The 23721-nt window shown below is 40.6% G+C and overlaps 1 protein-coding gene across 1 annotated transcript; it reads left to right on the top strand.

Annotated features, from left to right (window-relative positions):
- Nucleotides 1-131: 131 nt before the first annotated feature.
- On the top strand, nucleotides 132-11980 carry LOC113156505 (G protein-activated inward rectifier potassium channel 1-like). Its single transcript, XM_026351687.1, has 3 exons — nucleotides 132-1105; nucleotides 8998-9214; nucleotides 9561-11980. The coding sequence occupies exons 1-3, from the start codon at nucleotides 437-439 to the stop codon at nucleotides 10229-10231; spliced, it is 1557 nt and encodes a 518-aa protein (XP_026207472.1). The 5' UTR covers nucleotides 132-436; the 3' UTR covers nucleotides 10232-11980.
- Nucleotides 11981-23721: the final 11741 nt, after the last annotated feature.

The following is a 23721-nucleotide window of genomic DNA, read 5'->3' on the forward strand; positions in this document are numbered from 1 at the left end:
GAAGTCACGTTCCCGCAGGCAGGAGCGCGCACTGTGGCACCGTGGCACCGTGGCGCACTATTCACGCTGCACACTCACTGAATAGCGGGATCTCAGTGGATTTACCAAGGACACCGCTCTTGAATTCAGCTCTTTCAATACACCTTTGCTTCCTTTCTGATTATGAATGTGTCACGGGTGAGACCTGACCAAAAAGTTGGCACTTGCAGGAGACTCCTTTGTTTAAAGGACCGACTCTGAATCATGTATTGCGCAGAATCTCTACTCGCTTACGATTAATTTACAGGAGAGAGGCGCATCTCCATCTCACAAGGATGGGAGTAGCGCGCTGAATGGCACTGCATGGTTTGGGGCAAGGGGGGTACCAAACTTGCGTAAAGAGCCCATTTCTGCACAAGTACTACTAATTGCATGTCACAAGTAGGTGTTTGAGACAATGGCAGCCATTCGGAGGAAATTTGGAGAGGATTACCAGGTGGTAAACACCAACCGGGGCATGACTTTCTCCGCACCCGTGAAGAAAAAGAGGCAGCGGTTTGTGGAGAAGAACGGCCGCTGCAACGTCCAGCACGGTAACCTTGGCGGGGAGACCAGCCGGTACATCTCCGATCTCTTCACCACCCTGGTGGATCTCAAGTGGCGCTGGAACCTGCTCATCTTCATCCTCACTTACACAGTTGCATGGCTGGTCATGGCATCAATGTGGTGGGTGATCGCCTACATCCGCGGCGACCTGAGCCGCGGCGGCCACGACTCCTCGTACACTCCGTGTGTCGCCAACGTGTACAACTTTCCCTCCGCGTTCCTGTTTTTCATCGAAACGGAGGCGACCATCGGCTACGGGCACCGCTACATCACGGAGAAGTGTCCGGAGGGGATCATCCTCTTCCTCTTCCAGTCGCTGCTGGGCTCTATCGTGGACGCCTTCCTCATCGGATGCATGTTCATTAAGATGTCGCAGCCGAAGAAGCGCGCAGAGACGCTGATGTTCAGCCAGGACGCGGTCATTTCGCAGCGGGACGGGAAGTTGTGCCTCATGTTCCGAGTGGGGAACCTGCGGAACAGCCATATGGTGTCCGCGCAGATTAGGTGCAAACTCATAAAGGTAGGTTAAAGGTTGTACAGTGGCGGAGCACAGCATATCCACAATCACCAAATGACAGGTGCGCTTTGGCGCAGTGAGCATTTGCTCCATCCCAGCTCTTGAAATTCCATTATCAACGCTGAGACTAATTGACAATCACTTCATTTGTTCTGAAATTGCTCATTATGTTTTATGGGCGCTTTCCAAGTCATGCATTGAATTTCCATTCATCTCCAGAATAGACTGCATCCCCCACGGGTCCCTTGTGATTTATAGAGGGGGGGGGCTATGGTTTTACCACGAGGCTCCAGAATATGATGCATTTTAATATGTAACCATTTCCACTTACCCCCTGCAGCAAGTAGCATACTTCAGAGGTGAAATTATCCTGAACACAGCCACTGTGCTTCTGTTCTGAGCTGCTCAGAGTGTTACTGTCAGGGTCATCACAGACTACAAACTACAGTCAGCAGAGTGCCTGTAAATAGGCCTTATATCTAAGTTCAGCCTGTGCTTCAGCTGTCCGCAGTTGAGATAAATGGGCCCCCAAGGGACAGTAGGTGAGAAACTACATGCTTACTAACTTAATATGTGTTGAAGCAATTTCTGGTGGACCACACTGAGGGAAAAGTGTGTCTGTGGCTCTTGCCCCAAGACAAAAATCCCACTTACCTGAAACACTGCAAGCTCCATAAGTCAGTAATACATCTCTTGTGTGAAGTGTCGGCAGGTTTCAGTGCTGGAAAGTGCAGGGGATGAAGAGCTGAGGCAGCTGCTGGTTGTGATAAAAGAGGCACACGTTTTCTGTTATGCATCTTCAACAAGACACAAACTACAGTGTCAATTTTTTGTCCACTTAGAGAATGCGTTTGAAGTGCTTTCAAAATATGTTTTGCTTTTCACAGAAATTATGACCCGTATCTAAACAGCACTTTGAAATCACCATCTTCTACCGTGTTGAAATTGCCGCAGGGTCTGAAAATGCTTTTCTAATACATTGTAAAATTTTAATTTAATAAGAAGCTGAGTGAGATGATGGTGAGATTTTTGTGATTCATGTAAAGGAGATGTTTTCTTTTATTCAGCTCAAATTGCACCGAGGGAATGATGCACAAACCTTCAGTCGTTTGTTCTTTACCTTTACCTTGTGTTTTGTTTTTTACTTGCTTATTGTGGGAGGCCTCTCTTATGAGCTAAAACTTTCTCTCATCCAAACACTAGCAGATATCTAAAGGACAGCAGTGCTTTGTTGTGACAGGGAGACTTAGTCATGCTTTTGTTGCTTCTGTAAAGCAGTGCGATGATCTCAAGTGACAGTTTACTTTCTGAACCTTGAAGGAGAGTCACTAAAGCTTCCAGTATATTAGAATCTGCGTAATAGTTATACTCATTGCTCAGTGGTGTGTTGCACCCCTTATTTTGTCCAGATGTATAATGGTATTTAAAGTAATGATTTCATGCTTGGTCTCTGTCATATTAGAGGAATAAAATCACCCAGTTTAACACATTTAAAGTCACCATTAACTTATTATCTGTAAAATTTCTCTAGGATGATTTTTTATTTAATGTAATTATCATTGGCCGTTTAATTAACAGCCCAGACCGACAAAGAAAAATATGTGTTAATTTTAATAAATCAACGCTGCGTCATAGACACACAAATGCAATGTCATCAGTTTTTCTCTAACCACCAAGGCCAGCAGTTCATTTTAGTTTAATAGGCTTTACTGTAAAATATCTCCACAGTAACTTTCTCTGATACAGTCTTTTCAGTGAAAGTAGTGAAAGCAGTGTGATATGCACACGTGGACCATGCTGTTATATTTGACCCTGGTCACGTTTGTCTGCACAACAAGTGTGTTTTAATATCTTCAAGAGTCAATATTCAAATAACTTTATTAATCTAAGGGAGAAATAGTTTTGCCTTGTTACAGCTGCTCTCAGTTTAAAGGGAAGGAAAAGAACCACACAAATACAAAATAACATCAATACAAAAAAAATGTAAAGATGGATGAATTAGGTCAATTGTAGTGGAGGCAGAATTTAGTGCCATGGTATTTGATAATATAAATATGAGCATTGTCAGTCCCCCTCCATCTTACAGAGGGGTGAGGAGCTGTACAGTTTGGTGGCTACTGGCAGAAAGGATCTCGTGAGGCGCTTTGTGGAGAATTTAATCAGTCTTGCTCTGATCTTGCTCCTCTGTCCAGCCAGCATACTGTGTAGCCTGTAGAGGGATTGTGCAGGATTGAAAGGAGTAGTTTGGACAGCATCCTCCTCTCAGCTACAACATGTAGATGGTTCAGCTCCAACCCCAGAACAGAGCCAGCTGTCCTGATCAATTTATCAATTGCTTTAGTAGAATTACTTCACGGCATCTGGTGCCGCTGTAGCCTTCTTTTAAAGAGGAATTTTTGGGATTGGTTAAATAAAATTTTGTATGAGATACAAATGTTTTCCTTTTCAGTTCTGATGCATCAATAGCTTCCTGCAACATCTATAGGATGTTTAATGTTACAGCTTAGATGGGGAAGCAAGACGGTGTGGCTTTTAACAGATTTTTTTAGAGAGGTTTCAGCAGTGTTATGTAAAACATTTGCTTCTCTCTGCTTTCAGGCTTTGTTTCTGATTTAACTTCAGTAGACATGCGACATAGGTTCACTGTCTGCATATTATGTGAGCACCTATCACTTGATACAGTATGATGGGTGACACTTTCCCTCACCAAGGCGAGCTGTTTGTTTTTTAGATGTTCTTTTGGCTTAATAGGTTTTGTTTTTTCAGATGTCTCTTTATTAGATTTAGATGCTAATCTGGGATTTCTGCCAATAAATGATGATTTTTTTAAATTAATCATTATATTATCTTTTAAACCACAGCTATTGAAGGAAGGTCACTCATCCAGGACGTTCCTAATTGCTGTTTCACATTAACATGCCATCAATCATGCTCGGTGGAAAAACTGCAAATGTGGTCTTTGAGTTCGCTTGAATCCAGGGCAGTTTTTTCATCAAGAGAATATTTTTTTCTTTTAATTTTATATTAATATTTTTAGTTTTAAATGCTGTTGAGAACAGTTAAAACAAACACCACAGAGCCAATATGGCTGTGGTACTGTGGTGTTGGACTGAAGTATTCATTGGGGCACATCATCCACTTACAAATTTAGCAATGTTTATTTCCTTATAATGGATAAGCAACAAATAAGCACATTAGCATATTTTGGTGCAGTATTTTAATTGTATGTAGTTCATAATATAACACGCCAATCCAGGAAGCAGTTACAGAAGTTTATTATCTGAATACTTGCATGATGTCTATGTTTCCATTCCCTATCAGTATTACATTATTGATGACATCATCAAGGCCTTTAAATAAAATATTTTGTACCAACCAAAAACACTCACCGTCATGCACTCAGTTTAATTTCCTCCAGCAGCCACAGAGGTGGTGGTGCTGCTGTCTGTTTTCCTATGAATGAACAGTTGTAAAGTGGGAGGAACAACTAGTTATGAATTTTTTCCCAGTTCTATGTTTCAAATTACAAGTCTTTTTCACAGGCATCAGTCTAACAATAGCAAATTCAAAAATCTGTGAAGAAAACATTGACAGAAAACTCCAAAAAAGAATTGATTTATTGAACTGGGCTGTAGTTGTGCTGCCACGTTTCTTAAGTGTTATCTTTAGCCTTTCCTCACCAAAGGCAACGCACAGTTCAGAATGATAAGCAGTATTATTATTATTAGTATTATTATTTGTAGTATTATACATTATTCTGTGTTTCTTGCTAGGAAGCAATTTGGGAGTTTAAGTTAAATTCTACCCTGAAACTTTTATTTACCCAGTCTTTTGGAAAACTGTCTGGGGAAAGAATGAAGGGGACAGGCATCTTAAAAAGCTTCTCATGCTTCACCACTCTATAAACGGATTGGCAGTTCTTTGGCTCGGTACAGTCAGAGCATATGATCCCCCACATCTGCCAATGAGACATTCTGCACTGTAAGAAAGCAGTACTTCTATCCAGGAACAAGGTAGAACATCATTTCAGAGCCACACTGAAAGACACCTAGCCAACTGGTGGATTTCAACAGTTCAAACCGCTACGTCACTGCACCACCCTGCTAAACAAAACTTGCTAGGAGATATTTTGTTAAAAAATGTAGGGATGTATTGTCAAGACATTTGATAAAAAAACGGACAGCAAAGAGGCAGAGCTATGGTGTGAGTTATACTGCAGTTAGATAATAATCCTCACAGGTCACTAGGTTGTGTTTACACTTGACCTAAATAACAGTAAAAACATTATTCCGTGGCAGGACTATATATTGATAGGGTATATTAACTTAAAATGGTAATTGTCCTTGAATTAATATTAATGCAGCTTTCATTAATAAATTACTGGAATGCAGTGATGCATTGACCCCTGCAGCACTGACAGAATATGATTTTAAAACAGAGAAACATGCTTGCATCCAGTTTGGATAGAGGACACACAGCCTCATAAGAAAAAGGTGTTGAGAACGAAAGAAAGACAGAAGCAGTGAATGGCACCAATGTGGCAATCAAGACTGAACAAAAAGACAGAGAGACGGAGGGAGAGAGTGACAGCTGGGTGGTGCTCATCAATGTCAGCAGAAGCTCGACTCAGTAGGTTGGTCCACAGCGGGACATAAGCGATAAGGGCTGGTAGAAGCAGACAGACAGGCATGGATGCAGGCGTTTAGCTAGACAGGCAGGAAGACATGTCAGCGTGACCCGCCACATCTGCCACTATATAACGCTGAAGGACAAGCGACAAGGCAAGAAGAAGAGGCAAAAAAAAAAGACACACGAATTACACAGATGAATTAGCCTTAAAGGTGCTGTAGACAGATTGAGAACGGCAGCGCACATGGGTGAATATGTCATGTTCGATATCCGGCTCAAAGCTCAAAGGTTCCCGCTGGACTGTACTTGAACGTGATGTATGCACACGCAAATGCACAATTACATTAAAGTCACACACACCCACACGCACACACACACACACTTCTTTAACTTTTACTGTCACTGTTTTTTTTTCTTTGCACACACACACACACACTGTCACTGAGGAGGAAGTGAGTCACCAGGGATGTAGGGCCTGTTTTCACTCAACCTGAATCTCAGGTGGCTTGTTAAATTAAGCACTTTCTATATCAGGTCCTCTACCAAAGGCCATTAATTTCCCCCTCGTGGCACTGACTGTTTAGCAGCAGGAAGACAACACACACGCATTTTACCTTGTTAAAACCATTCAGGCAGGTTTCGACTGTCTGACAGAGTTATAATTTTTGCTGCAGCACTTCTAGTCAGCGGAGTTATTAAAAGCATCTAAAAAATAGAAGATGCACTTTCAGAACTTGAGTGCTTTCAATATGACTTCACAGAAATTGGTTTCCAATCTCACTGACATGCGGGGAGCAAATCACAGAGATCTGCCAACAGTAACACAGTGATAATTTACACTGTTAAATTATGGGGTGATATGAATATCTTCACATATAAAAACAACAGGCTTTTAAAAGCGATTTAATGCACTCTTCCTCCATATTGGAGATGGAGGTAGCTTTGCATTACAAAAGTATTACATATGTATTTCAATGCCATGAAATCCCGAGTCTGGGGATGGGGGATGGTAAGAATGGGAAGCCAATTAATATTTAAACAACAACGACTTGGTCACACTGTGCTTTACACAAAGTATAATTAAATTAAAATATGAAAGTGAAATTTTAACTAAGCCTGCTTCAAGGACCATCAATTAGAAAATATATCCATACCAAAGATACACAGATATTTTGATATAAGGCACTACAAATAAACAGTACTCTTGCTGAATCTGCTTTTAATAGACAGTGGGAAATATGTACATTTGCTTAATGTTAGATGAACACATTGACATAATCAGTATATTGGTGAAATAAATGTAAGGTTATATATATATATATATATCGGACGTGCTAGTAAGTTTGTTACTTTTAAATAGAGCAATTTTAACCCATAATAAAAGCTGTAAGCCTGCAGACTAGAAGACAGACAGGCAGTGTGGCTTTTTACAGATTTTTTTTAGAGAGGTTTCAGCATTGTTATGTAAAACATCTGCTTCTCTCTGCTTTCAGGCTTTGTTTCTGATTTAACTTCAGTAGACATGCGACATAGGTTCACTGTCTGCATATTATGTGAGCACCTATCACTTGATACAGTATGATGGGTGACACTTTCCCTCACCAAGGCGAGCCAGAGATCTGTGGGCGCAGACGTCTTCCTGTGAAATGTCACACCCTTCTGTCCTCAACGTCACTGTGAATACAAATGACAGTCTGTTTGCCATCTGTGGACCAAGTGGCTCCTCACTCAAAGGGCCACAGAGAGTATTCTGCATACAAGTTCAACACAAGGCAATAGGGGAAATGATATTTAAGCCATGGCAGAACAGAGGACTGTATCCAACTTGATTATTTTTAGCTATTTTATTCCCTTGTGCAGTGCTTTTAGCAGAGTTTTTGGCCTTTTAGCCAAAACAAACACAATTTGCCTTCCAAATCATTCACTCTTGACATTTTAACTGGAGTTTAACTAGAGCGAAAGGCCTGCATTTGACAGGAAAAGAGGTTTTATAAGCTCTGAGTTTCTTATATTCCCACCTCCCCGAGCCTCTTCCCTAATTCTGCGTTTTAATTTAACAGCTAATTTATTTGATTGAACTTGGTTTCTCAAGAGTGAGCACCGGTATATTCTATGTAATGTAATGATACTTGCTCTCAGGCCAGGCTACTGCAGAGAGTGCTTAAGTACTCTGATGTGCTGGCAATGAGGAGGGGTGCACATAGCAAATGATTACGATATAAAAGTCACCATGTTGCCTGACAGAGATGTGGGAGACGGCTGTACTTTATGCCCTTATTCTCAACTTTAGCTGTTACTGCATAACAAAGCCTCTAAAAGATCTGTGAAGTGTTGTTTGTCCCCTCGGGATACTGCTACATACATCGCATTCCTTTCTTATTGTGTATTTTTATATCAGCACCCAGCTATTTCTCTTCCAAAATCGAAATATTTGTTGTCTCATCCTGCAAATAAATATTCCAATATATTGTTGCATACAAAACATGCAGGTCTGTCAGGCAAGTCACCAACAGCATCTGCAGGTTTGTCTTCAGGTGCCATCATTTTGCTGCAACATCAGTATGAATCCTCAGACTGAGAATGAAACCTTTTCATTTCAAAAACAATCACCCCCCTCCCCTGTCCAGCTATGATCTGTTTAAAGGCTTTGTCCCGCCTGCTTTTGAGCTTTAAAGTTCCTCTTCACTTTAACCCCCCCATCAACTTCCCATTATATGCGGAGCCATGTTAGATCCCTGAAGGAAATTACGTTGTCCAAGCTATTTCCTGGGACCCTAGACAGTGATTCAGTGACCTTCCCATCAATGCACCTGCAACAGTATACAAATACACAGACACAGAGGCTTTTAGGGGGGTTAGATGAAAAGAATGTCCCCTAAGATGGAACATGTTATCCAAGAGAGATAACATTCAAATGTCCTGTCTGGCAAAGTCGAGTATAACGTAATTGTCATGCTTCACATTACTTTTTTTTGGTAACAAATAGTTTGTCCTATATAAATAGTTCTATAAAAAGCACAATAATGATTGATGTGATTGTGAGAGATTTATGGTTGTACAGCATGAATAAAATCTCTGATTTAAACTATGCTAACTTCACATTAATTAAATAGCTGACTCTGTAAGCAGATGATGCTAAATGTATAAATTGAAAGTGGTTCAACATTTTGTTGAACTTAACTTACATGACTTCTCCTTCCCCATTTTTCCTTGATCTAGTCCTACATTTATACTATTCAAATAGAAATCTGTCTTTGTGTTTCCAGTCTCGACAGACCCCAGAGGGTGAGTTCCTGCCCCTGGACCAGTGTGAGCTGGACGTGGGTTTCGGGACGGGGGCGGACCAGCTCTTCCTGGTGTCGCCTCTAACCATCTGCCACGAGATCAACACCAAGAGCCCGTTTTTTGATCTGTCGCAGCGCTCGCTCATGAACGAGCAGTTTGAGATTGTTGTCATCCTAGAGGGCATTGTGGAAACCACCGGTTAGCAGCAATTATTATTTTTGACTAAAGAAAAAAGACTTAAGACAGTATATATACGTTCTACTAGTGTGAAAGAGCTTCCCTTTCCTAATCATTTGTTTCATCATTTAGCCTGTGGCATTCCTCAGTAATGTAAAATAAAATATTTAACAGAATGTTTAATTTCATGTTCTTTAATTATTCAGTAGCACAAGTGCTTCTCTGTCTCTGTTGTATTTTTTCTTATCTCTGTTTCTTTTTCTTCAAGTAACTCACCACTGTTCATTTCTTTTCCCGTCAATCTTTACTTAATACTACTTTCTACATGTCTGTGTTATTCTCCTACTGTCTTTTTTCTTCGTCGTAGGCATGACATGCCAGGCAAGAACGTCTTACACCGAGGATGAAGTCTTGTGGGGCCATCGCTTCCTTCCTGTCATGTCATTAGAAGAGGGCTTCTTCAGAGTAGACTACTCCCAGTTCCACAACACCTTTGAGGTCCCTACACCTCCCTACAGTGTCAAAGAGCAGGAGGAGAAGTCCTCACTGACGTCGCCCCACCCTTTGCCTGCTGCTCCCATGCCCATCTCACCTCTGCTGGGAAATGGCGCCCGCGGAGGCCGCAGGGAGAGGCTTTTGTCAGCTGACTGTGCAGACCACGTAGAGGACCTAGCCTCCAGGCGACCCAGCAAACTCCAGCGCATGAGCTCTACCAAGGAGGATCAACTCTGGAGGGGGGTGAAGACAGGGTCAGCCTTGCCGGGGGGGAAAGCCTCCAGCACAGGAGACCTGCCACTTAGTATTCAGAGGTTGAGGTCCAGCTCCATCCCAGTTGCGAGGCTGGGACCGCAGGAGGAGCAGGTCCAGTTGTTGTCCTTGGATGGAGATGCTGAGGAAGGAGAGCTGGAGAAACATAAACTATCAGCAGCACTAAGCACCATCACTGCTCCAACCCCAACGCCGATCCAGATCTCGTTTGTAAGTAGGCCAGAGGACAACCTGCCCCCCAAACTGCGCAGAATGAATGCTGACCGTTGACTCCTGCAGACTTCCTTTAAGACTAAAAAGACATTTTCAAATTGAATCAGGCTTGATGGGCATTGCATATAAATATAAAGACTACTGTGATATGAGTTTTATTTTTTCCTGCAGATTTTATCCAGTATTTTACTTGTATTTATGGGCTCTCTAAGTTGTCAAAAATAGAAGGACAACACCAATAAGCCATTCATCCGCTCATACTGTGAGTCATTTTTGATAGATCACCATCTGTGCCCCCCCTCCCTTCCCCCACTGCCTTTTAACACTTCTGCCCTTGTGCTTGTTTCTTTCACTTCTGTTCATAGACTTGTATCAAAGAAATTACTGTCTCTTAAACAGCGTCTTTCGAATTGCTCAAGTACCAAAGTGGCAGTCACAACCCCTCCACCCAGTCATAGCTTTGTAACCATAGCTAGGCATTGGCAGGCCTGTCAAGCTTTGGCTTATACACGTGTAGTCTACATGGGACTGTAATAAGAGTAATACTCAGTATTTATATAGTTTGGATGGTAGAGTTTTTCTTTTCACCTTTTGTAAACCACAACATAAGAGCAAAGGATTAAACAGTATGTTTGTCTGCTCTCAAATACCAGGAAGTATGCTCTTCATTCATTTATAAACACACAATCTAAAACAATTTACTGTGTTCAAATACAAACTAGTGAACCATGCAGCCAAAAAAGGTTAAGTACTGTATTTACCCCTTTTATACCACCCTGGGCCACTCCCAGTGGTATTCGTGATGTAAATTTTGTCAACTTTCCAAGTCATTGAGGGTCTGAATGGACTCTTTACATCTGTGTTGAGCCCAAAAATGTGTATCCCCATTCAAACTGTCTGCAGTGCCAGTGCACTGACTGTGCATGTGCTGGAAAGCTAAACTAGATGCATCATTTATTTCTAGATCTAGGTTCTAATTTCTATAGCATGCACATCCATAGTGTGAGTGCATGTGTATTGGAGGGTAAGTGGAAAGAAGAAGAAGAATTGGCCTTTACCTTTAAGACTAATCATTTTCACACTGCAATACAAGAACAATGCTATTTCTTTAGCAATTTGTCTACATGGATCAGCTGCTGACGATGCTAACTTTTTATATGGGACCTGTTAGCTATAACCTCCTTTAGCACAATATCATGTAGCCATCAAGTGCATATTTACATTGTTATAAAAGACTCAACTGGAAACATTAATGCTAAGTTTAGCTCAACCCATCTGCACTAACCAAAATACAAAATTGATGGTTGCCACCTAGGAATGAGAAACCTGTTTGTCTACCTCTTTCTGAAATCAAAGACCCATTGTTTTGTATTTTATCTTAGATATTGAATGGTACGTTTGTCACCGTGATCACTGTAAAACTACAGCTATGCGAGAACAAAAGCTTGATGGGTATGTCAACGTTAACTGGTGGACGGGTGCTCAGCGTAAAGTCAATCATCCCGAATTAGGCAAAAATAAACTCATTAATTAATTATATGAAAAAAAAAAATCTAAACACTGATTCACAATTCAGGTTGAGACATTTATCACAAAATAATTGTTTATTTGATTGCGCGTTTGAGTTGTATATTTACTACTGTACAATTTTAGCTACTTTTACCTCTTGGTGCAGTGTTTGCATTGGCCCGTTATACGCATGGGTTACCAAATGTAATCACAGATCAGTTCTGGGCTACAGATTTCTTTCAAGAACTGATTTATTAAAATGTACAACAAATATTTGGGAGTGCAGGGATGCTGACATCAGGGGACACATGTATTGTTGCCAATGAAAAGGCAAGACTTCATAACTGCTATGTAATAAATGAATTAAAATCACAACAGCCAAAGAGTACAGAATTATTTTTCCACATAGAAAATACTTTTCTATATTTTATTCCACTTGCGTATTTGGTGATTGTGTTTGATATTCCATTTAATTCGGCTTGCTGAATGCATCAGCAGCTCATGTGAAGCTTGCTGCGATGGTTAAAGCAACACTCATCAAATATTAAATCCTCAAATGTGAGTGTGAGTAGTCCTGCTCAGGACTAGACAGCAGTCAGACACCGTTTACAGTACCAGACTGCTCAGCATTTGGTTCATATAGTCTTGATTTTAGCTTTTGAGGTGGAAGTGCTCTGGAACATGGCAATGTTTACATCTGATGATGTCCAGTACTAATTATATACACCGCGACGAATAGCAGAAAACAGAAATTTGATTATGTAACTTGTTAACAGTACAAAATGACCTCTGTCCATCTTAAGATAAAATTAACTCCGATAAATGATGTGGAGAAGAATAAATTACTGACCCTACTTCAAACAGGACATAACGCTCTATAATGATGGATGCAACAGTAGAGGAAAATCTGTTTTCCTCATTCCCCACTCATTAAATTGAGCTTGGGAAATGGATTATTCTAATTTTCACTTCAATAGCACTTCCTTAGTGGAATGAAAGTTAATAATATGCTATGTGTGCAAATCTGGACTAGTTTTAAATCTGCATCTACTTGTAAAAATGGACATAACTTCTGTGGTTGTAGTTTGCATTTCAGCCACACAACGAGCAAAGCAGCACATCAGGAATGTGTTACTGCTGGTTGCTCATATCACATCATGCTCAAAAACTTGTTTCTGTATGTTTAGCTATACAGAAAGCACAGCCCCTTAACATTGTTTCCTTCAGTTAGTTAAAGTAATACACTGTTAACTGTGCTAAAGCACAAAACAAAACACAGAAACAAGGACATTATCCAACTATTGTTTTATGCTATAAACATATATACATCCAGAGGCAGCACTACTGAAGGTAAAGATGTGGCATACGAGAATTTTGATTATTCATCAGGTATTTTGATAGACTGTGGGTGAGTATGGGGGCCCAAACTGCAGCTGATCAGAATAGGTGCTCATGAATAATGCAGAATTTATGAAAACTGCTTCTGAAACAGCCTACTGCATGAGAGAGGTGGGAATGGAGCAGTTTGGAAAGATCGATTTAGAGAGATTTGATTTTGTTTTTGTTCAATAAAGTGTCATAAATACATTTAAAATACACTTATTCATAAAGAAAAGAGCAAAGGGTCAATACCAGCGTTTTATAAAACAGAAAGTGAAGTAGAAAGTTAGTTGATTATAGTATAGGATAATTAGTGGGGTACTCTGAAGTACTTCCATTTTATGGAAGTTTCTTTAAACGTCTATACCACTACATGTAAGATTGAAGTTTCAAATAAGTGCGAAGTTGCACTTCTGTGCCACCACGGAGGCAGATGTGGTTGCCGCATGTGATTGTGTGGGCCCTGTATGTGTGCATGTTTATCTTTGTGCATGTGAGACGATCTCAGGAGGAGCGCAGCGATCAGATCGCACGTCCACATTGACCAGATGCTCATCCATAGTCAATGAGCACAAAAAAAAAAAAAAAAATCGGCGCTTCACAGCCCCATTAGCTTCACGAGCTGGACAATCTTGTGAATTGACAGACCCGCTGGGATGCGAGGATTCAGCTCTGTTGTATGATGACCTCTTAACACATGGACACAAACAGCTATGATGAAATCTGGTTCTATGAGCTTATACCACTTCGGAGGTGCAAAGTCAGCTTGCCTTCACTGATGAAGAGACTATTAAGCTACTGGATAAGGTAGAGTGGGAGTTCCATCCCTAACACCTACAGGACTATTTTAAATTTGCATGAAATCACTTTCAAATACCACATACAGTATTTTTAGCAAAACATAAAAAGCCCACAATCTACCAGGTTTTAAAATTTCCTTTTGATCACGGTGAGAGATCGAAGTGGGCATCATTTACTCACTCATGGTGTCAGCAGTGCTGTGCCCACAGGCTTGCTCAGGGCGGCCCAGGTAAATAGTGCTCAGCTGCCCCTGCAGAATCTCAATTGCTTTTCTTTCTTTGCTTTTTCCATGAGTCACCACACATCTATTCAAGTGCCCTTTATTGCTTTGGTGTCCTTTCAGAGAAAATTCCAGGCTGATGAGTGTGAGGATTACTTTTGGTGAAAAAACAATCTCGACTTGTTCACCCATATTGGAAATATTGCATAGAGTAAAAGTAATATCCTCTCCCCGCTGTCTGTCAGCATATTATGACCTAAAGCTCTTTACAAAATAACAGAAATCTGAACTGAAAATACTTTTAGTGCAGGATTAATTAGACAGTATTATACTGATTATTCCAGCTGAAGCCTTACTGCATATCTAAATATAGTTTACTAATTGAATAGCTTTTTTCCTCAATAACCAAACAGTGTGATAGAGGCTTTGGCTAAATACTAATTCTTCATGTAAACTCTTAATGTTTAAATCAATTTCAGCTTGTTTTGAAAGTTTGACAAGTTTTGAGTTTCTTGATAACACTAAAGCAGCTACGTGACTTTGTGTAATGTGAAAAGGGACGAACGTAATAAATAAAAAATTCATGAATCCACAGACGCCTCTATCAGCACTTCTGCAACGTTCGACTGAGTTTCAGTTGAGTAGCTGTTTTTAGTGGAAAAATCTATCACTGAACGCTACCTGCCGCCAGCAGAAGTGTCTTTTTATTATTTGAAAAATGATATGAATGAAATAAGTGTATCTCTTTCTCTCTAAGCTGACACAGGTAGATTAATACAGGCTTTCATATCCAGCAGGCTGCAGCATTGCAATGCTCCACTGTCTGGTCTAACCCAAAAAAGTTAAAAATGAGTTCATCCAATTGATTCAGAACTGTGGTACTTAAATCCACGATGGATCAAAGTGAAGAGCATTTCTTTAAACAGTAATGTTTCACAGTAATCAAACGTGTGGGGGAGGTTTTCGTGTACTCATATCGCAGCAGGTCATACTTCCCAGGACGATCCTGATTGAAATCTGCTCGGAGTGAGAGCTCAGCATGTACCCATCCTATTACCAAACCTGTCACTCCATTACAGAGTGACAGAATCTTATTACGTGCCTCTTCTTGGCATCCTAATTGGGTTTTTCCCATCAAGACTTTTTCAATCGTACCACTGTGAATGCGAAATCTTTTTTTTTTTTTTTTTTTTTGCACATTAGCAGACGGTGCACCTTGGGGACCGGATGCAGCTGTTTTGAAGGAGTAAATGGGACTTTCTTTGCTTTAAATGGAAAGGATCTTGAATTGTTTAAGACTTTGCTGAAGAGTTAGTGAAGCAGACGACATCATTTTTTGGTTTTTAGATAAATATTTGAGTGGTCTTTGAATGTGAGAGACGGTCTTGCTCGAATGTGTAACTTCAAGAATGAAAAATGAAAAATGTGACTTAAAAAAGTAAAGATGAGCTATGAATGAGCGCTATAAGATAACAACCTGGATTATAATTTTATAAACAAACTTAAGGATGTGCCCCATTTATTTGAAGGTGTGCATTGTTCTGTCTTTCATTCAAATAGGATTGCACTCTTTTCTGTCACTCGCCCACACACCAGCTGTGCTATGAGATCTTAATTCAGGTGAGATCCTCAGCGAGTGACAAAGACACCATTTTCCCGTCTTTGAAATAGGAGAAAATTGCAGCTTGAGTACAACAACAACCTCAACCCACTAAAACAAAAACCTTTGATCTCCAAAAAGAAAAAGAAAAGGCCTTACACTGCTCACACACTTTGCAGTATTCATCAAATTAATTCATCTTCCACCTCTGGATTAACTAACTAACACATTCAGTAAATACCATGTGGGATAATTTAGTAATCTTCAAAGAGAGGCTTGAGAATGAAGACTTGTTCATGTCCCAGAGAATTTACATATTTTTAGAAATTTACATATTTTCTGGGGCGCTATTTTCTGTCTCTTCTAGATGTTTATCGTCCTCCGAACTTTTATTTAGGAAGGTCCTATCTCAGAGCCAAACTCATCGCCTCTAATATTCTCTTGTTCAGGTGTATACTTTCAAATGAAAAGACTTCCATCACAAATAAACCTGATTAGCTGAACACAGACTTATTCAGCGTCGTGCTGTGGCAGCTGATTGAGTTGTGGATTTCTCCCCGCACACTAAATTTGATAAATAATTCAAACCCATTAGTTTACTGTACACCCAGATTCTAGGAAGCGATTCCCTGAATGGCTGAGATGAGACACAGTGGACCAAGGAGACTGCCCGTAAGTGCTCCTTCAAGGAAGTGAAGCGCAACACATAACATGTATGATTCCACTTGCTGTGACGCTGTTTGCGTCTTTTCATTCAAAATTCATATAGGAAAATGTAAAATTGTGGTTGTGGCTCTGACTGCTAACCTTTATCATCTGTTGTACCCTTTTCATCTTTAACACCACCAATTGTGTTCTAAATGTGTTTGTTTCAGGATATTCTTCTTATTTTATTCTTCATAATTACAACATTGAAAGCACATGGTCATCAAATGCATGTAAATCGTAAGTAAAAGCTGCCACATTGAGAGTATTTCTACGCTGTGGTATTACTTATACTTAAAGCTATATCATGTAACTTTTCCAAAACGTCCCACGACCCTCAAGTGGACAAGCAGTTAAGAAAACAGATGGATATGTATTTGTATCTGGAGGCATGTAAAAAGTAAGAATGACAACTAACAAAGTGGTATTTAGGTCAGACTCTTTTCTCTCAGGGTTTTGGGACACAATATTTGTCATGATTATATATGTTTGACTGCCAAACCGAGGACTCTGAACAGATTTGCTATCAGTGGAGCAGAATAATGACCAATAAAAAGCTGTCTCACACATTTGCCACTTTCAAGAATAAACAGCAGCTGAGCAAACAGGCTCTTCAATCTGGCAAACACACAAATGTCCCAGACTAGCCACAATGCCAGTCTGTCTTCTGGGAAAATGATGTGTGAGCCAGGGCATAAGTTGTACTGAAGCTGCACATGTGCCCTGAACCTTCTCCTGTATCCACCTCCTGGCTTGCAGACTGGTGAAGTTAATCACGACGCGGTTTAGGGACAAACGCTAACGGTAACGCTGGAAAGGGAATCATGGGAACAGACGTCTCCTTCTGTTAGTCGATCTTGACACAGTCTCAATTTCTGGGGCTAATGGCTGGTAACACCTGTGACGCTGCAAAGCCAGCCAGGTTTGTGGTGCAGCAGTTAAAATGTTGCTCAATCATTTGGCATCAGTTGGGGTCAAATTAAGAGAAGGTCAGGGAGGTGGGAGTAGGAAGTAAATTCTGGTGCCCCTTGGTACAACAGTATGAAGCGTGTGTGTGTGTGAGCGAACTGTTAGGCAGTGACTTCCCTACTTTATCACACTGGTTCCTGCACCCCAGTCAACTGGGAGCAGATTCAATCAATTAGCTCTGCATTATTTACCTAGAAAGTCCCCACAGGCTTCATTCAGACAAAAGCAATTACTGTAACACTCATACCACTCCCTGGCACTCCGGCAGGAAAACTGAGTGCAGGCTAATACTGTGACATGATTCCCGCTTGGCACTAATGATTTATTATTTAATCGCTCGTTTGTTATTTGATGAGTTTCATCCTGAAAACTGAGTCGCCCTCAACGGGCAATCACAGGGGAAACTTATCTTTAAGACACACTTTGTGAAAAATGGATGAGACTGGAGTTCGGACGAGCATTTAATTAGTAATTCTCGGCCTGTTTTCTGCTTCGTGTTGTTCACATAATCCTCTCGTACACTTGCACTGACCATCTGTGACTAGACTACCGGCAGCAGGGGGGGAACATGCTAAAACAGCTACTGCAGTCCTAAGACTTGTTCTTGAGGGAATACTATTAGTTTGCACTTAGCGAGGGAGATAGCCATCTGTGCTTATAAAGCACATTTTAGTATGTCCTGTCCTCTGGCATTAAAGAACATTTGTGTGCCCAATTACTTGTGGGAACAATATCCAGACATTATTTCTTGGCTTTGGCATTGTTAGGCTTTTCACATTTTATTTGTATGAAAGCACAGCGGAGCACAGTGACACTTAACCTCTGTTTATAGAATAGACTAATGGTGTTCTTGATAAATCAAAACAAAACAAGCAGGACATTAATCACAGAGCGCTAGTGCAAATAAAATCTATAGAGCACAATTATTAGTGTGGGGCTGTGACAGAGTGTGGCCTCGCATTCACCTCTTATCTGCTGCTTAGTTCAGGCCAAGTCTATTACTGGGGATTAATAAAACTTAAAAGAGCATTTGAAAAAACGCCCTCGTGGAGGTTCTGTGACCTGCGACAGTTTCAGATATCTTTTGGCAGTAAAGTGGGTCACGTGATCCGCTCACAGATCACTGTGATGAAAGTCTCTTTCATTCTTAAATCTTGTGTAAGTGTCGCAGCTGCTGTCACCGTAATTGTCAGCTGAGGAGGAGAGTGGCTTATACGTTAGATGCCCTTGAATAGAAAAAAAAAAAAAAAAAAGATGCATGAACAATATGTGCTTATGTGAATTTATCACACGATAATGTAGCAGCTGAGATGTTGTTAGGATAAAAAAAATATCTTTTCCATGCTAAATGCTTTTTTTAGAGAGAGGTTCTTTGCCATCTGGCTCTATTGAACTGTGCGCTAATTGTTTCAAAGAGGCAGGTTTGTGCAATTAGGAGAAGCAGGAAACGGTTTGCATGACTTGAAATGCGCAATGACCTACAGCACATGTTCACAGGACAACATGTAAGGCGCAACGTAATGCCGGGAAGTGAATCAGCTGTCTTTCATAAGGCTTTCACCATCCTTGAGGCATGAAAAGAAATTTGAGTTTAATGCTGTGCAGCTTGTTAAAATAGAGCTGGACCGCTCACGTCCTGCAGACGTTGTGTGTTTTACAGAGATTGGCATGTAACTGCTCAGACTGAGCCATGGCTTACTGCTTACTGACGATATTGCAGATGTTTGCTGCTCCTACAGTTGCACAAGCTTATAGAGCATACTGTGCTGCACACACACTATCTTTACTAAGAACTAAAACATGCATTAACATCTAATTCTATGATTACATACATGCCCATGCACATAAATGGACTAGTTATGTGTGATATTAGTAATGATTTCCTACATTGAGTGGATTTACCCTTTAACTGACTCAGCCCCAGTTCGGAGGCAGAGACGCTGCGCCTCCCTCTCCCTCATCAGTATTCACAGTGAGCCTCGTGTCCTGAAATGCACTTGATAAGTCTTGCCATGCTCTAATTTGCCATAGAGGGGAAACAGGCGGATGAAATTGCTCCTCAGAATATCATTCCCACGACGAATCAATATTCCACTAAAAAGTTGCTTGTGTGATTTTTTTTCTCCAGGGGTGACCCTTTGAACTATTGCCGACAAAAACCAGCAACGCTGAAGCCTATTTGGTTAAAACGATTGCACAGCAGTACGAGGAGAGGCGACTGCAGACTGCACCGAGAAAGAAAGGGGCATAATTACATTGGTGACAGAGATCTTCAGTAAGTGCTGAGCGCGAGCAAGTTGCATAAAGAGATGTGCAATGAGAGCAGGGGAGGAGATGTCTTTTGTTCTTTTCCCGACTGGGAGTTTGAAGTTCATATTTTCCTCTTGGCTCACGTTTACTCCTCATGTTTCAAGGTATCGCTCACAGCTCCGAGAGGTAAATTCTTCACATGAAGGGGTCCTTCAGAGCTCAGCGTATCAGTAATATCTGTGACAGTCAAGACCCGGGATGTTCGCTGAGTGACGTCTTCCTCTGGTATTATTACCTGTGATTGGCAAGTGTGTCATCAACATTATGACAAGTCAGTGACTCACACACAAACACACACACACACACACACCTTGTACCCACTGACTCTTCTCTTCTAGGATGAAATTTCATTACAGCTGTTGTTGACACGCCGATGCCCTTGGTGACAGATGTTGCTTTTTGGTTGAGCTGTCAAAACCACGATGGACATTTGTAAAGGTACAACTCAAGACAAGACACTGATAATAAGCAAATAAAAAAGTGGAAATAGAGCCATAATGACACTTGAATGTTGCATTCACAGCAAACATTGTTTACACTGAAGTAAATATAATTGAATTAACTCTGTTGTTCCACATCCTACTGTTGAAACAGTGTGTGGTGGCAGTTTGCATTCATTTCCATTAACAGCAGACAAATTGTGTTTAGAAGGGATTTAATCAGATTGCCTGTTCTGTGGAGGTCTGCGGTTTCTTATTCAACTATCAGTTGGGGAAATTTTTATATCTCATTACTTGATTGATTTGATTATTCAATAATTTGATCAACACAGTAACTAATAGGGAACCAGAGCACTTGAGACTCTTCTTGATTTGAGCAACCAATATATATAAATATTATAAATGTACAGAACCGTGTGATGTGGATGTGATGAAAATTGCACATTACTTTTACAATGTGCATAAAAAACTAGTAACTAGTGTTACCTATTAATATTTCATACAGATTTTTGAATACACATCTGCTGGCTTTGAATTTTGGCATAATTTGATTAAACTAAGAAAAGTCAAATTTAATTTAGAGAAAACTTCCTTTTTAATGCTCTTACAATAAAATAACAGGAACACTGAAGCTTTGAGGGTGTTTTTTCTTATAATCAGATTATTGTTGATTTTTTTGGCCTCAGGAGACTATAGCTTGAGTTTCTTCATACTGTTGAAGTGTATGACTACTGTCTACACTGCAATGTCCTTGTGAGAACTTGCTTTTACTGTATGTGTATGTGTATCTTTTTACTTTTCGAAGACACCCATGCAAACATGTTCAGAGTGAAGACACAAACCACAACAAAAACGTGCAGTGTAAAGGTCTAAAATGAGACAAGGTGTAGAGGTTGAGGTTGAACTGACTAATGAAATTACCATTGTCAGCTCACCCGTGATTCACGGCACACTTCTGCCTGTTTAAAAAGCTTCTTGAAAGATCACAAAAGCCGACAAAATGATCACAATAAGACAAGTGTCGGCAACTGCTCCTCTATTACTCTTATGAAAGCGGCTCGTGTTGGTCTTAAAACCAGCAACAGATTGAACTCACCGCGCTGAGGACAGTCAGAGGCAGCGCCGAACGTTACGGTGTGATGCAATTGCTTAGTGATATAAAAAGGGAATAATTTCCCCTGGGGATGGATATTTCCTTCCATTTTCTTCACACTTTTCTACTCACCATTTAAAGGAGATGTTTTTCAGTAGGGGCAGTAGCACAATGTGATTTAATGTGGGCAAAGTGCATTGCTAAAACGTTACATTTACTCATTTTTCTTTAATGCACATTAGCCAATTGCGTCATCCGGTGTCAGATACTACAAACAAACAGGGTCCATCACATACACCGATAACAGCTCAGTGAATTCAGTACTATTCCTTTCCCCATGCATCAGAAGCACCTTCTCTTTGGTTCATCAGTGTCCAATCCTCTGTTGTTTTTCATGTCCTGTATTTAGTTGGAAAGATGACGTTCATTAACCTGAGTCATGTTTCTATGATGCGCAGACACTGACTCAGCTCGTCATTGTCTCCATTTTGTGTTTCCTGATTTCCCCAGGCGTCCCTCCCGTCTCATTTCAACACAAGCAGCCTTTTCTAAATAAAAACCCTGATTGTCTTGGGACGGTTTTCTAAATTTTGCCTGCAGTGATTTGTGCCTCCGCTGACCTTCCGGGGGTGCTCACAGAGCGTATCTCTGTTATTGTTTCAAGGTAAAAGTCCCATGGTTCAGCTGAACAAGTGAAAGGTCATGATTTTTCCCCTAAGGCTTGAGGACCGTTTGGGATTTCTGTCTACTATCCAGTTTCCATGCCTATCACCATATGCTAATATCTTAATCACTACACTGCTGAGCACAAAGGCCTTATGACATTCTTTAGAAAAGCCGGTTGGATTAACAAAGATGGGGCAAAATAGCATATGAAGAGACTAAAAAAGAAAAGACAGTGAGAAATTTTAAAGCACTAAAGCACAGAGGTGCTTATTATAGTCTATGGTGTTGTATCATTTTATATATTGTACGGTAAGAATGGGTCTTAAGAATCTACAGCCATGGTGTAGCATCATATATCAAACAAAACCATGAATGAAAATCTCCTGGTGGCATCTGAGTAAAAGTCAGAAACTCACCACAGTCGGTAGGAGTCTTCCTCTGGGCACCATAAATGTCTGAGGAAAATTTAAAGGAATCCATGGTACAGTTGATGAACCTGTTCTGCTGGCTTGGCTTACTATGGGGTCATTTCAAGTTTGCACCGGCTTCGTTAACATCAACTTATTGGAATTATTGACTGCACTAATTGATTGTTAGTAATGCAGTGACACACACTGATTTACTGATGATCCTGAATCACATGGACTAAGAAACGCCAAGAAGAAGAAAGAGACATGACTGACATGACACATGCACAACACCTACAGGATGTGAATATATAAATATCTAAATGCACGCACTCCTTATACAAAACGTACTTTCCCTGCTCCCTTTGGGCTGCCGTCACTGCAAGACATCAGAGGCTCAAGATATGAAAAAAACAAATACATTCGAGGACGCTCGCACATTCAGTACAAGAGCTGTTGTTTAAAAATGCATAAGCCATTAAAGTAAACCGTGTTATTTTGTACCTCAGGCCCCGAGAAAGCAAATGTGTTTTGCTGCGAGGTTACAGGCGGCAGCGCTGCTCTGGCCCTGTAGGAGATAACAGAAGATTGCTCAAGCAAAACAACGGCAACGGCAGAATTTCGGCTGACACCGGTTTTGTCTTATTCTGTTTAGAAAATCAATTTGTAAGCTCGTTGTTGCCTTTCTGTAAGGTGATAAAGTGAAACACAGTGTCAGTGCAGTCGGGGCCACTGCCACTCAGAGCAAAGTGATAATGTAAGTAACTTCAACTGAAAAGTTAACTTAATATAGTTTGAACAGTGGAGCTGACTAGCAAATACAATCACTTATGCTGTGTCTGGACCCTTACTGAACAGTATTACACAGTCTGTTGTGTGATGCCACCATAAGGCTTTTAAATTGACACACGATGAGCAGAAGAGGAACACAGGTTTATAGCGATCATGGTTGGTCATTGGGCTATTCCTGCATTTTATTTTGACAGTTTCCTGTTTTGCGGCTTGCTTCCTGTCTTCCTGCAACTATCTAAGAGACTTGTCTGTATCAGTGAAGCCAGCAGCCTTGAGGCACATTCATATCACGCAGGCTTGAAGCAGAGCACTTAAATTTAAAAGCACCATTAGTTCAGTAGTTGACAAAAAAATAAAAAAATACAGAAAGGTTAAAGTTTCATAATGAGATGGATGCTGGACACCCTACCCCCCTGCAGGTACTCATGCAGATAAAATGAAAATGAAGTGCAAACAGGCTCTCGGCTGATGCATGTATTCAGCCGTTTCTTCATTTGATATTAATAAGTGTGAACACCAAGGAGGTAAATTATAAAAGAGTGCAGTCCACTGTAGTGAGCTGAAGTGGAACATGATTTGTTTTGATACCACCAGCTTCCAAAGACTCTTCACTTGAGGGAAACAACACAATTTCTAGCCAACAGATTTTGAGCAC

The sequence above is a fragment of the Anabas testudineus genome, chromosome 19, assembly GCF_900324465.2.
Source record: "Anabas testudineus chromosome 19, fAnaTes1.2, whole genome shotgun sequence".
Lineage (NCBI taxonomy): Eukaryota > Metazoa > Chordata > Actinopteri > Anabantiformes > Anabantidae > Anabas > Anabas testudineus.

What these genes read in the sequence shown, in the direction of transcription:
- LOC113156505 (XM_026351687.1), top strand. Translation starts at nt 437, where the DNA reads ATGGCAGCCATTCGGAGGAAATTTGGAGAGGATTACCAGGTGGTAAAC. An exon ending in TTAGGTGCAAACTCATAAAG is followed by an intron (nt 1,106 to 8,997) that starts GTAGGTTAAAGG and finishes TTGTGTTTCCAG; the next exon opens with TCTCGACAGACCCCAGAGGG. An exon ending in GGGCATTGTGGAAACCACCG is followed by an intron (nt 9,215 to 9,560) that starts GTTAGCAGCAAT and finishes TCTTCGTCGTAG; the next exon opens with GCATGACATGCCAGGCAAGA.